General features: G+C 38.5%; 2 protein-coding genes across 2 annotated transcripts; one reads left to right on the forward strand and one right to left on the reverse strand.

Annotated features, from left to right (window-relative positions):
• The first annotated feature begins 744 nt into the window (after window positions 1-744).
• Window positions 745-4,283, forward strand: rbp5 (retinol binding protein 1a, cellular). The gene is made up of 4 exons (XM_067601171.1): window positions 745-1,181; window positions 2,230-2,414; window positions 2,920-3,021; window positions 3,907-4,283. Exons 1-4 carry the CDS (start codon window positions 1,106-1,108, stop codon window positions 3,958-3,960), a joined length of 417 nt encoding a protein of 138 aa, XP_067457272.1. The 5' UTR covers window positions 745-1,105; the 3' UTR covers window positions 3,961-4,283.
• Window positions 4,284-4,962: 679 nt separating this feature from the next.
• LOC137191234 (tumor necrosis factor receptor superfamily member 5) lies at window positions 4,963-15,155 on the reverse strand. The gene is made up of 8 exons (XM_067601170.1): window positions 14,651-15,155; window positions 14,328-14,453; window positions 13,514-13,660; window positions 13,311-13,404; window positions 12,909-12,985; window positions 10,055-10,162; window positions 7,427-7,585; window positions 4,963-6,056 (listed from the first exon to the last, which is right to left on the reverse strand). The coding sequence occupies exons 1-8, from the start codon at window positions 14,706-14,708 to the stop codon at window positions 5,875-5,877; spliced, it is 951 nt and encodes a 316-aa protein (XP_067457271.1). The 5' UTR covers window positions 14,709-15,155; the 3' UTR covers window positions 4,963-5,874.
• Between the last annotated feature and the right edge of the window lie 63 nt (window positions 15,156-15,218).

Below are 15,218 nucleotides of genomic sequence, written 5' to 3' on the forward strand. Positions count from 1 at the left end.
CTTACAATGTAAGTTATGAAAATCCACAAGCCTCCTGTGCAAAAATGTATTTAAAAGTTTATCTGAAGCTAATATGAAGCTTCAGCTGTACAAATGAGTCAAATCAAGTAGATATCTTTCAACGTTACAATGTTTTTAGTGCCAAAGTTCCTCTTTTTGTTACTATACTTCCAATGCAGCTCAACAGGGAAACACTGTCAGAGGAAACATGGAGAGTGAATTTGATGCTAAAAAGGCTGTAAATGTGCCAGTCTCGTGTAAGCTTCAGGTAAACTTTTAAATACATATTTGCACAAAATGTCTGTGTGGACACACTATGAATTTTGGCCCCAATTACTTACATTGAAAGCACATTTGAAGGGGATCTTTTACCAGCCAGTATGAACAGGAGGAATGATTACAGCGAGGAAAACCTCTTTCAGTCTTCATATGGACACCTGACTGTTGTTTAAAGATAGATTTAAAAAATTGTGGCCCTATCCTTGAAGCTCATCCTTTAAATTTTGAATAAAGCTGTAGTTTATAGTAAAAAAGTACAGATTGGGCCTTTAATTTGCCTTTGTAGTAAATGGGAAATAGAGTCCAACAATACAACTGAGTGTGTTTAGTCTTGAGGAAACTCATTGTTATAATCAGCTCCCAGTATATGAACTCACACCAGTCTGTACTGCATGTAAGCTCAGCACATCTCCACCCCACCCGCCACATGTTTTTGGGAAGCACCGCCTCTGGTTGCAACCGATCCCTCTGACTAAAGTATTAGGAAAGATGAATGAACCTCCCCCTGCATGTGGTTCTGCTGAAAAACACCGCTCTCAGCTCGAGTGAGTCACTGCATGTTGGAAACGATTTCATAAATCCTTTGTGGAGTCCTGAAGAGTCACACTTGCTTCCACTGGAGCTTCAGACATCGTGCAACAACAAAGGCGCAACAGTCTCATTTTACGCGCATTCCCGTTCAATCCAGGCATAGTCCTAACCAGTTGCGTAAGTGAGGCTGATATCAAACCAGGCGGCAGCTGATTTGTGGGAAGGAGAAAAGCAAGAAGGAGGAAAAGTAGAGATTTCGTGTGGAGTTTTGAGAGGAACAAAAGGAAAATTAAAAATGTCTAAACCGAATTACTCCGGCACATTTAATATGGTGGAACAAGAAAATATGGACTCCTACCTCGCAGCTTTAGGTAAGACTATAAAATTCGCATTAGAGTACAAATGTACATTTTCTCGCCTACATAACACAGGTTACATGGCACTACTACGGAACCCCCCAGGGATCGTGAGGTAGAATAGAGTATTGACGTGGAAATCTGATTAATAAACAGTGGGGACGGATTGGCAAAGTGAGCACACATGTTGGCACGGATCAATCATCCTGATTGCTTTAAATGCGCTCGGATTGACAAACAGTGCAGGTCATGAGGGCCGAGACAATTCATTAAACCTCCGTCCTTCACTCTCTGATAACCTGCACAGCCGCATGCACGGTTCAGTTGTTCTCATTTACATGTCTTGCAACTTATCACAGAGAAGGTTAGAAGCAACAAAACAGTCTTATATTAAGTACCAGTCACAAAGCATCTGTTGTCACCTCTGTCTGAACGAACCGCAGATGTTTATTTCCTTGCTGCAGATGTTTTGTGGCTGTGCTTATAATATAATATATTACCTCACAGCACAGCTGCTGCCATTGACCCGTATTTTTTTAAAATTTTGTCTGTAGGTGAACAATTGTATCCGCAGCTCAGTAGCTTGCTGGTCAACATATTCTAGCATTTATTAGTCTTTATCCTCATCTGACAGCAGACACAGCAGAATATGTAAATAAGAGCAACTATATTGTGAATTTGGCTGTATTTATATGTAATCACAGAGACGAGGACGGGTCAGAACAGAGGTTTAAAGGACAGTCTCGGCCGTCAAAGTTGCACAGTTTGCCTGTTAATCCGTGCACTTGGTTAATTAATCCATGCGCACACTTTGCCAACATGTGCAAACAAGGCTGCATCTTTATCATTTGGCTCATCTTCATTTGCAGCAGTACATTAGTGGAATGAAATCACTACCTTGTCCTTTATGTGACCCCAGACCCACCTACACACACACACACACACACACAGGGTGTGTTCAGTCTGCCTGCATGTAAGCTGAGTGAGACAGACAAAGAACCCCATTATTTAAGTGACAATCAAGTACAGCCTGTTTTATATGAATCGTCTCTTCTTCTGTCAGATATTAATTTCGCTCTGAGGAAGATCGTGTGTCTGCTGAAGCCTACCAAAGAGATCAAGCATGATCCAGCCTCAGGGGCCATGAAGATCCGCACTCTCACCACCTTCAAAAACTTCGACATGGATTTCACTATCGGACAAGAGTTTACTGAAGATCTGGGGCCGGTGGACGGTCGAACTTGTCAGGTGTGTGTGTGTGTGTGTTTTTGTTTCCTGACTAAGCATGCTGACTTGTTTAGACGCTTGATGTTACAGTGAATATTAAGTATAACTTGTTATACAAGTTTGCTTTGTTCGTGTTGTCATTGAGGACTAATTTGGAATGTCTGAGAGAAGTCGGCCTCCCTACTGCTGTGATTTTGTGTTGTAACCACCAACCCCCCTGCTGTTCAAATCCCAGCTTCAGCCTACAGTGAGTGATGTGTGTGAGAGAGAATAGTCTTCAGCTAACAAATCCATTCAGAAACTAGTGAATAAATCAGGATAAGCGACATTATGAACACAAAACAAAAGCAAACGGAAGCAAAATATAAGAAAAACCGAGGCTCGAGTCCAAGGGGGGGGGGGTTTGAACTCCTGGTCACCCTTTTGCATTGCACAAAGGCTCTTGTGCTCTCCGTGTGATTGAATGTGAGGGCTACTTTACATGCTAATTGCACACAGTAACACAGCATCTCTGTGCTTTATGCAGACTACAGTGAGCTGGGAAGGGGACAAGCTGGTTTGTGTACAGCGAGGCGAGAAAGAAGGACGAGGCTGGACGCACTGGCTGGAGGGCGACAAGCTGCATCTGGTAAGGATGTATGGAGTGGAAACAAGGGAGGTAAAGGCCGAGGGAGGATTGGAGCAGGATATGGAACAAGGAAAAGAACATACAAGGAAAAAAGATGCTTAAATTGATACGCATGCTAAATTAGGGAGAACATGCAAATAAGACATCCTGTTGAACTGCAATGTGTTTATGGGAAGAAGTTCTCTACTGAAAGAGGTTTGTGGAGATTTGTGCATGTCTGAGAGGGGAAAAAAGCAGGACCTAACAAAGGAAGGCAAACACAAAAGAAGGCAGAAGACTCTTGAATGCACGTCTTATTAAAGTGCAACAATAACTCAAGAGCACAAGGGAGGAGTGGACTCTTATTTTAGTTGTAAAAGAGTTTAAGCGTATAGATTATTTGTCAATGCCGATTAAGATATCAGCATTGTTCCACTAAACAGCTTTCACAGGATTTCTAATACCCCCTGAAAACAGCGCGTTGTTGATGGCGTGTCCAAATTCATGGGAGAATTGGGAAAGAAATGCCAGCGAGGATCAGGCTTTAAAATGGTGGATTTGGGAGGTTACATAAAGCAGGAGAAGGGAGCAGCGAGGGACTAATGAAGAGCGAGTGAGTGGGGGGTGGGGTGGGGGTGTGGGGGGTGAGAAAGGGGGGAGTGGGCTGCAAAAGAAAGGAGATAAGTAGATGGTGAAAGAGCGGAAGACGGATTACAGGGTCAGAGGATGAGGTGGAGGGGGGGTGGGTTTTGGATACAGTCCCAGGTTTGTGTATCACTCATTTAACTCTCCTTTGATGTGCCAGACTGTCTTATTGAATTTCACTATTAATTCACACCCCTCCCCCCTCTTCTCCTTCTTCTTCTCCTGCCCCCTACTCTCATTGGTCTGTCTTCCTCTCTGCAGGAGATGAGAGTTCAAGACGTGATTGCCAAGCAAGTCTTCAAGAAGGCTGATTGAAGACTGGAAATGAGTTTTAGTGAATAACCTCAATTTATTCTTAATAGAAAATAGTCAAGGGCTCGGTACAAGAATCTGAATGTTTGTAGCTTTTTAAAAATTATAATCAATACTACAATACAATACTTTGAAATATTACAGTACGACTAAATATCTGTGAACATACTGTTGTGTACATGCTCTTGTATCTGTCTGATGGTGCTAATGGTGACAAGCTGAGAGGAGAGAGCAGCACAGTAGGATGACTTGTGTAAACATTCCCTACATACTTTCTCATATTGCACTATCTATCTTCAGCATGTTATAAACAAATCATAAATCTGGTGGGCTTCACTGTTGCATCATTAATACATTGCTTGTCATCCAAGTTTTGGCATTTTAGCAGCCTGTGTGTGTGTGTGTGTGTGTGTGTGTGTGTGTGTGTGTGTGTGTGTGTGTGTGTGTGTGTATGTGTGTTGCTGTTCCAGAATATCTAAAAGTTTTATATACGTGATAGCTGATATAAATACAGAAATTCAAATGGTTACATTATGATGCATTTAAAAAGGAAATATCTATATATATATTAATCTACAATAGAGCTTCAACAATTAGTTGTTCAGGCGATCTACAGAAAATTAAATGGCAAGTATTTAAATAACAACTTTATTGTTTTTAGTCCATTTTCAAACAAAATTGCCCCAAAATTTTATGGTTCCAGTTTCTCAAATGTGAAATCTTCTACCATCAAATGTGCTATCTTGTCTTACATGTTAGTAAGACAAGTTGGGTTTTGGATGGTTGGTCAGACAAAACAAAAGAAGACATTTGATGACATGACCTTCGGCTGTAGGAAATTGTGACGGACAATTTTCACTATTTTCTGACGTTTCATAGACCCAGCAGTTGATCGTTGAATCGAAGAAATAATCAGCAGAATAATGAATAATGAAAATAATCGTTGGCTGGAGTTGAAACAATATAATTTAAATAAGATAACATTTAAAGTATAATACAAAGACATAGTTTAATGAAATTTTAATGATTTTATACTTCTCTTACTGTCAACAAGTCCTATGAAAAAACCCAAAACCAACAGCTCTATAACTGGTCCCTATTGAAGATGCACACATCACAAACATGAATGTGTGTAATAAATGGCATGGCTAAAAAAAGCTCAGTGATATCCTAAAACATCTGGGCATTGTAGGTTTTAGCAAATTAGCTAAAACTCAGCTAAAAATTAGCAGTTACCCAAACAAGAGTAAATGGTACATTTGTTGGGGACTATTTTCTGCTGTGGAGTAATACACATTTACAGCAGGAGAGGGTGTAAGATACGGTTCTCAAGTAACCCAGTGCAACAGTATGGGGTCATTGATGTGTTGTCAATGGTGTTTGGACAACAGTGGAGCTCTATGGCACAGAGGAATAAGCTACATCAGGGTTTAGATACACAGATAATATGGGATTTATTGACAGTAAGAAAAATACAAAATATCACAAGACTTCTCCTTTAATGGAGACATCACTGAGCTGTGGCTAAAGACCACTGACTGTTGTCTTCACTGAAGCAATGAAGACTATTTCACATCAATGAGAATAACTTAAGTAAAGAGCTGCACTGGTATTTTCTTTAAGCACTTAGGATGTCTGTAAATATGATAAATATTGTCATCAATAACCTGATATCGGGGTTTGTAGCTGGTAGCTCGATTGTGAAGACACAGTAACGGTCACATCACTTGAGCTGAGTTTCTCATTAATGTCCTGCAGGGGGCAGTAAACCATCAGCTACCTTCAACTCTGTCAGAAGTCAAATATGCTTTCGACATAAATGGGTACATGTTAAAATTGTACAAAAAAAAGTGGGGGTTGGGGTCCAGGGATCCACTGAGCATCATAAATATATTGCTACAACAAAATGCACTCATGTTATGTTCCACACCACTCGTCCTCCTGCGGCTCTGAGTGGGTCCTGGTGTAGTTGCTGGTGCAGTGTCCAGGACTTCCATTGGTGTGATTGGACCCAGCGAAGGAAACTGAAGCCTTGAGTGGCGTTATGGGAAGGCTGTTGCATATGCTGTCTTGTGTGCTGCAGGAAACCTCAATATCATCTGAGGAGGATAATGAAATCAATAGAGTCAATGTGACCATCCTTCAAACTAATGTTACACCAATGCTGTGTAACAACATACTTTGCACTTAGTGAAGCAGGATTTATTACCATCTTAATGGGGCAGAAAGCACTTATGAGCATGGGAAAATGAAAGTAGTCTAATGCAGGAGGAAAGAATACACTTCTCATTCTGTCATACAAATGGATGGCAAATCAAAGGAAAAGCCCGCATAAAGTGTCTTTATGAGGTGTTGAACCACCTGGAGCCACCAGAACGGCTTTAGTGCATCTCTGGATCTCTGCTGGAGGAATGAATGCTGTTCTTCCAAAAGATATCCCCTCATTTGGTGTTTTAATGATGTTGAACACATTGGTCTAGAATAGATGAATAGCTGGGCTGAGATGTGGTGAAGACCATAGCTTATGATTCCTGTGATTTTCATACTGATCAAACCTTTTATTGACTCCACATGCTCTATATGGAAGCATCTACATTTGTTATGTTTCTCTGATTGTTTATTGAGGCTTTTTCTTCAATTTGCCACCTATCTCTACATCCTCTTGCTCAGTAAAAGTCCATGCAAAATTGTAACAATGGCAGCAGAAGACATAGTATATGCATTTATGTGTTTTCCTCTTAAAGGATGGGTTCACAGTTTTTCAAGTCTGTCTTTAAACAACAGTCAGGTGTCCATATGAACACTAAAAATGTTTTCTTCTCTGTAATCATTCCTCCTGTTCATACTGGCTGTTAAAATATCCCCTTCAAATGTGCTTTCAATGTAAGTGATGGGGACAAAATCCAAAGTGTGTCCACATAGTCATTTTGTGCAAGAAAAAGTATTTAAAAGTTTATCTGAAACTTATATGAGGCTTCAGCAGTCTGAGTTAGTCATATCAAGTGGATATCTGCCACATTTACAGTCTTTTTAGCATCAAATTCCCTCTTTATGTTTCCTTGGACAGTGTTTCCCTGTTGAGCTGTGGTGGAAGTATAGGAACAAAAAGAGGGACTTTGGCACTAAAAAGACTCTAATGTTGAAAGATATCTGCTTAATTTGACTAATTTGAATGTCTGAAGCTTTATATTAGTTTAAGATAAACTTTTAAATACATTTTTGCACAGAACAACTTACATTATAAAAGTGTTACGTGTGGCTGTGTGGTTAAGGCACCGACCACGAACCAGAAAGTCCCTGGTTCAAGCCTGTTGACATTTGCCGTATGTCATACCTCATCTCTCCCTGCTCATTTCCAGTCATCTCTCTGCTGTCAAAGTGTCTAACAAAGGCATAAGAAATGCCACAAAAAACCAACGTAGGAACATTTAATTAAATGAACAAAGAGCAGTGTTCAGGGGTTTGTTACCTGAGCTAAAAAGTGGTAACTTGTAGTCCTCCACTGCACAGCTTTCTTGGCAGTGACCGTTCAGCTCCGTGGCCCTTAAAGGCAGCTCCAGTGGACAGATAGGGGTTGCTGTGACCATCTCCACCAGAGTAACAGGAACACTGGAGCTGGCTCTCACAACTGGAATATATCACAAACAACATAGTGATCATAAGGATATTTCTTGCAATCATGATGAATAGTCTGAATGACATCAAAAGCATCTGATATATGAAGATTTAAAGCTAATTTGGAATATATTACATTATCTGGAGACATTTGCAGTAACTGTCCCTTAGGGGGTGCCATAATATTTTAAAATCAAATATAACAGCACAAGTCATTGTGATGTGAAGTGTGATAATAAAAAGCAACTTTGAAAACAATTTTTCTAGGAAAAGTATTCACATTTATCTTTGTCATCACCATTTCAGAGAAAGAGAGTAATCGATAAAGCTGTAAAATTCAAATGCACTTCAGCTCAGTGTGACTCAATACTGAAGTGACACACCTCGTTAAACCTATCTTTTGAGTATCAACACTCACTCACTTTCTGTTGACTTAAAAGCTGATTGTAAAAGGTTTGTGGTTTTGTTTTTTTAATGGAAAGAGGTTATTTCAATAGATAGCAAAGGTGTCAAGATTTAAAATCCAATTCCAAGCTTTAAAATTTCCATATAAATTTGTCACTTGTCTTCTGCCCATCTGTCTATCCCAGTGTCTTCCAAGCAATCACTGATGCACCATTATATGGATAAATACAATGCTTTCAAAAATAATTTTTTATTTCACTATTGGAATCCATTGAAGCTGACACAAATTCAACCTGACCACAACTGTCTTCTCTGTGAAGACAAGAACTTTGATTTGTAATATGCAATGCATGATATTACCTAAAAACGTAAGGTGTGTTCTGAATTATTATTTGTCTTGTCTACCTGTTTAGTAGAGTGCATCTTCACAAATAAATTGGGGTTTAACCAAATATACAAACGAGGCGTTAATGGGGGTCCACAGCTATGTTTTCCCCTGGGGCCCTTTAACAGTTTAATACGGCCGCAACACAGTGATGAAAAATTGGAAACAAATTAGGTGACAATTTAGATTATGGTCCGCAATTTACAACCTAATTACAGTACAGCGTATTCTCAGAAAACCTCCAGCTTGGTCGCTCAGTAATGATCATACTGTAAGTAATTAAAAAGGCTTACAGTATAAGTTGTCTTTAAGTTCCTCCCAAATACCAAATTTTTGCACAGTAAATCATATGTACCCCGTAATATTAGAATAGAATAAATTCTTTGTAAGTTCCCAGGTTGTTGTTCTGCTTATTTCCTAAATTCACATCTTGTTCTCTTGTAGCTACATGTATTCATCAATATGCACTGTACTGGTACAAATTACATTGTAAATAATGTTGTACACTGCAGGCTCTAATGTGAAGCGTTACCAAAAATTACATTTGAAAAACTCAACAGAAATTTACCCTGGATAATCCACAGACTGAGGTGTGAGTGGTTTTCATTGTAGAAACAGTTTTTCAAGCTGCATAAACCAAATTATCTTCATCTCTATTTCAGTCAGTTGGCAGTAAAAATTTCATAGACAGATTATGTGAAAACCTCAGCAGATAAAACAGAAACTATTTGCACGCCACGAAACTACTGCTATGAATTCGAGAAAAATAAGCACCTGAAGATATTGTTATGCTGATAGATTAAGATATTAAGAGGCTACAGACATATTGTGATAAGAACGAAGACTCTTTTACTAACAGTGCTTTGTGAATTCACCTGAGGCCTCCCTGTCTTTATCTTTACTGTGGGTAAATGACTAAAAAACTATTTGAACACTCGTGCTTGTTTAAAAGCCACACACTTGTTCCTCAAGGCTCAGCTTCTCTCAGATAATTGTATTTCATCTGTAATTTCCAGAAGCGGCACACTACTTCACTGGAAATAGGTCTACAGTAAATGTCAATGAAATACAATACAACGTCAACCAGCCAAAACAATCAGTTATGAGACTGTGTCACGTACGTAGGAACACTTTCTCAGTATGAGTTAACTGCCTGTGAAGTGTGCGTCACATTAAACCAAATAACTGTGTCAGGCTGAATATGTACAGGATGTGGTTTCCCCATTCAGCTTGTCATACTCATCTAGCTTGTTTAGCATCAGGTTACACAGCTCATTATTTAACCTGTGTGGGGTTAGCACAACACATACCTATATAATACCTACAACAGACTTAACAGTTCTTCACAAACCAATAAACTCAAAAACACAAATTTAATTTTAATTAATATGAGAGAACCAGGCATGTAAATTTAATTTTACCTTACTCAGTGCTTTTTAAAAATTCACTGTAAAGGAAACAGTGGGAGGACGTGTTTGAAAGACAGATAAGCAGTGACCTTCAACTGTATGATTTCAAATCAAACTATGTCTCACAGTTGTGGCTAACAATGTGCGTAGTTACAGCCAGTGAGTAGGCACGCTCACACACTTCTTTGTTGCCTCTTCAGGAAGACTTTTGAAAAAAGAATGAGAACAAAGGTGTGTAAAAAAGTGATGAATCGCACATAGACATGTGACACATGGTACATACCTCCTCTGTGGGATTTGCATCTTGTCTTCAAGTAGATGAGACAAAACACAATGAGCGTGGTCAACACGAAGCCTACCCACAGGCTTGCAGGTAATATCCAGTGGCAATCTGAAAAACAGAGAGGGGGAATTTTAGGGGGACGCAAATACATTTTTAATGAAGTTTGTCTGACAATCACACATAAACAATTCTATAACTTCTGAGAAGTTAGAGGGCGTGAGATATTACAGAATACTACTCTTTGTTTCCTCAGTCATAACATTCAACAGTCATCACATTAACAAAATAATTAGTGTGATTGTGAAAATGATTAAAATACTTCTGCAATTTCTTCTTCTTCTTCCTCAAAAAAGAATAACTATTATAAAGGAATTGTCATTCAAGTTGTATTAAATTCATCTATTAGTCAAACAAAAATGATATCAAAACATTTTTAACACTCCCATTAATTAACATTAATATACAGTTTATAAAGACTTCATAACTGGTCTGTAACAAACTGTAATGTTGTTATAAACTGAGTTCATTTTGTCGCACACAAGTGTTCAATAGTAACTCCACTTATGAAGCGTGCATAACTGATGCAAAAACAGATAATGAATGCTCTATAACACGGACTAACATCACACATGAAGACATCCTTACAGTGAAGGCTAAATGAGGAAATTCAAAACTCTTCTGAGCCTTGTTGAATGTTTCCTGTGTTGCCAAATTTCTTCTTCATGTTGCCATTGGCTGTTAAATTAAAAATAATGAATTCCTATAGGTGAATTTTGTGTTTTTTCTACATTTATTACCTGATTTCTCAAATTTTACAGGATAGTACATCTTATTTAGTGACATCACTGGATAGTTGAGGTTGTGCTGATTTTTGGGGATATAAAACACTTGATAATACCATAAAAATTCCCTTCAAACGTGGCAAAAAAACCAAATGATGACATATATGAACAGCGGTCTACGGTAGGCTCCAAAGGGTTAAAACATTTATGACCTATTTAAACACATGTACAAATCATATAAAACCGTTTATGAATGTGTTCAAAACTCAGCGAGACATATCATTATATGTAAGTATAGTGTGTTATAAACTATTAATGAAATATATGTCGCTTATCAATGCTAAATATTTTGGGTTAAATCAAGTGCTTTTGGTATCTCCTCAGCAGTTGTGGTTGGAATTGCTTTTTCCCTTTTGTGTAATGAAAAGGTTTTGTTTCCAGGTGTAAAGTGTCACAGGTAAATTTTGTTCTTGTTAGATGGAAATATACTAATTTGATTTAGTTTAGTGGGTGGATCTGTGTGTCATGCTAACTTTAAGTATTTTGCCACTTATTAGACTAAATTTAACTGTCTCAGACACTGATCTCGCAAAAATGATAACTTTGTGAATTTGGGTGCAGAATTCAAAAACAGTCAAGAAAGAAAATGTTTTAAAGTTGCAAATGTTATGAATACTGAAAGCCGTTTCTGAATTCACATTTTAGACTAAATTTAATAAATGTGTGTTGTCTAAAATCTGACTAAATGTAAAAGCTACATGTGTCAGAACAATACTTAAGACTACATCTAGACTACGTCTAGACTACATTTAAAATATGGTGAAAATGAACACTGAGAACCTTCAGCAAATTCCCTCCTCTCTCACACCTTTTCACTCATCGGTGGACTCAAAACTAAACTTCTGCCACCCAGTTTGGGAACTTTAGTGACGTGTACTTTTCTTTGATTAGTTAGATGAATATAACAGGTGTTTACATATGAACCATGTAACTATTTTATGGATGTAAATCAGCTTTTATAGCACCTGTGTTCCTTTTTTGTGGTCTGTCCTTTGTTTGGCCACTTAAAGTTTTATTTTTTCAAGTCTTCCTTTGAACAACAGCCAGGTGCCCAAAGGAACAATGAAACCGGTTGTGCTCGCTGTAATAATTCTTCCTGTTCATACTGGCCATTAAAAACATCCCCTCCTAATGCACATACAATGAGAGTGATGGGGGACAAAATCCACAGTCCTTGTTTTAAGCAAAAATGTATTTTAAAGTTTATCTAAAGATATTATGAGGCTTCAGTTGTGTTGAGTTAGTCAAATAAAGTGAATTTCTTCCACAGTTAGTCATTTTAGTAAAACGTTCCCTGTTTGTGTCTCAATGGACAGTGTTTTCCTGTTCAGCTGCAGTGGAAGTGGATCATAACAAAAAGAAGGAATTTGGCACTAAAAAGACTGAAACTTGATCCACTTGATTTGACCAATTTGGCTTCATATTAGCTTGTAAGTGCATTTGAAGGGGATCTTCTAACAGCAACTATAACCTGTTTCATAGTTTATTTGGGCAAATGACAATAGTTTTAAGACAGACTTGAAAAAAAATTGTGAACTTATCCTTTAAACTTTGCTGTACTTTTCTTAAACTACTTGTTTTCTAAAGATGACTTCAAAACGATCAAACCCTTGCTGTAAGTTCACAGTCGTGTACTTGTTCACATTTAGTGTTCTGCCTCTCCCTGTCTGAATGAGAACTTAACTGCTTTCTCTTTCGATTCCGTTTATGCTGAAATGACCTTTCACAACAACAGAATCAGCCCCCTCATCTCCCGTCAGAGAAAAAGCAATCCCTGCAATAAGGGTCCCGCATGACTTTCTTCCCATGGAATGATTTCACATATCTGCTCGCTCTGCCTCCTGTCTAAATTACTTCTTGTCATATGACATACAAGGTCAACAGGAACTCACTGAATCCCTCAAGATAAGAGCATCCGCTTAGTTGCTCTAGTTCTTCTTTTATTTTAAAAGAGTTTAGGATCTGAAGAGAAGATACACATATAAAGGAGAAAGTTAAAATGGGTGACCTACGGGATTTGAAGCCACCACAGATGGCATCAGCTGTTGAGGTGCCGGGAATTTTCAACACTCTCCCCAAGTCCTCACATCTGGAAGCAACATACAAAGACAAACAAATCAATATCCACATACTGCAACTTACAACTATCTGTTTTTTATTTAGGCATGTTTTTTTTTGTTGTTTTTTTTAAATTTATCCCAGTAAAACCCGTTGTTGCTGTGTGGATGAAATAAAGATACAGTAGGTATCAGCTGAAGATGTCACCCGAAACAAATATAGAGTCACTTCTGCTTTGTATTGAAGGATGACTAAGGAAAACCACCCACATGTTACCGCATTACATACATTGATGTCCTCCTTCAGCTTTGATAATAATTATTATAATGATAACACTAATGATAACACACTCTGACCTGGTGTGTGCTTGACAGGGTGAGATGTAGTCTGTTACATTGCTGTAGGTCCCACTTTCACACGGAGCACAATTCGTATCACTTGTTCGATTGGCTGCAAGAAGAAATGAGATTGTGCTTATTTAAGTTGTGAAAATTGATGCTTGTAAGGCGCATAATGATAATTTGTTTTAAAAGTCTATGATGTAAATCAGGAGGCCTACCTGGAACCTTGACCCCTGAGCCCGGATCGCAGCGGGTCACATACAGGCAGTGCTCACAGTCAGCATTATCACAGTAGAAACCTTTCACACACTCACACACTGTGTCCTCCTTAGCTGTACATTCCCTCAATTTCATCTGGTTGTTATCTGAAAGAACAAAAGAGAGATATAAAGAGAGTCTGTCCAGGAAGAGGGATTCATCCTCATATTTTGTTTGTATAAAGATTTTTCTAATCTAAAAATAAGTCTAATGAAAGAAAGTGAAGTTTTAAGTCCTGCAACAAAAACCTTTTAAGATACACAGATAAAATTTAATTGACTTGACTTGAGAGTAAATGACAAAGTTAACCCCTCTGTTGCTGCTTAAACACTTTCAAGGTTGTTAAAATCATCTTATTATGATTATCCGATGGTCATATTTGACTGTCAGTTTGTTTCAGATCTGCATTGAAATTACATGATGTTTACACTGAGTGAAAACTGAAAACCAAAACCAAAACTCATCCTATATATCCAACATATTTCGTATGTTTGGAAACTTTGAAATCGCCACCAGAATTTGAAATACATGTTAAACAATGTTTGGTTGTATAGCATCAGGCTAAACAGCAGATCTAATGTGTTAAAAAATGATTAAAAATGTTGTTTAAGACCTTGTTCACACAAAGAGACAACAGCAAAAGATCTATACTATATATACTCATTAAAAAGGCAGAGTGGGGAGAGAAAAGGAAGGAACTGCATGTGTGGCTTTACTCGTGACAGAAATGATGTGTGTGCTGTACAGTACTGTATGTGCATTTGTGTCACTTACTGAGACTGCATTCCTTGCACAATTGACATGCATTCAAGTAATTTCTGGTCGCTGTGTAGGACCCACGTTTACATTCACCACATGTGGTGTTCTTCCCGCTGTCGCAATCAGCTTGCACATAGTGCCCTGATAAGAGGTGAGAAAACAGAGATATAGAGTCGGATGTCAGGCTGTAATGCTAACACAGTGAGAATACTGAGAGACAGTAAATGTTCACAGAATGGTTTCACAGTCAGACAAACAGGTGGTTTTGTCCAAAAAAAAAAAAAAGAAAAGAAAAGGGAAGAAATCAAGATAATGAAAGTTTGTGATGTCAGACTGACCTGCAGGGCAGAGATCACAGCATCTGTTATTTTTAAAACGTCTATCCCCGCAAGTCATCTCAGCCCATTCGATGGCAGTCCTCCTTTCAGCTGTGTGTAAAATATCTCAATTTAACACGGCGGTCGTCTTCTCGTGCACTCTCTCTCTAAACGTGCTCCTAACCTTTGAAACTGAAGCTGTAGTCGTATCTCTAAGAGCATCAAAGTGTAATTTCTCTCTTTTTCTGACGTTCACTCATTCATAGCTCTCCTCTCTCTCTCTCTCTACGTTGTGTGCGACACTCTGTGACTACAGATACTGTATGTTTTCCCTCCTCCTTACCTACTTCTCATGTCTTTTCTAATCCTACACAGTGGAAAACCCCAATGACCCTCATCTGCTGTTTTCCCCTCCGTCTCACTCTCTCTCTCTCTCTCTCTCAGTCTCTTTCTCTCTGTCTCTCCTCATTTCCTTCCTGTCCTTACCCTCTCAGCGCGAGGTAAAATGTGCGTGTTTCCGCACTTACAGGACCACAGACTGATTTTGGAACTCTAACTGCACAAAGCAAAGCAACACAATAAGACATTT

The sequence above is a fragment of the Thunnus thynnus genome, chromosome 10 (genome assembly GCF_963924715.1).
Source record: "Thunnus thynnus chromosome 10, fThuThy2.1, whole genome shotgun sequence".
Taxonomy (NCBI): domain Eukaryota; kingdom Metazoa; phylum Chordata; class Actinopteri; order Scombriformes; family Scombridae; genus Thunnus; species Thunnus thynnus.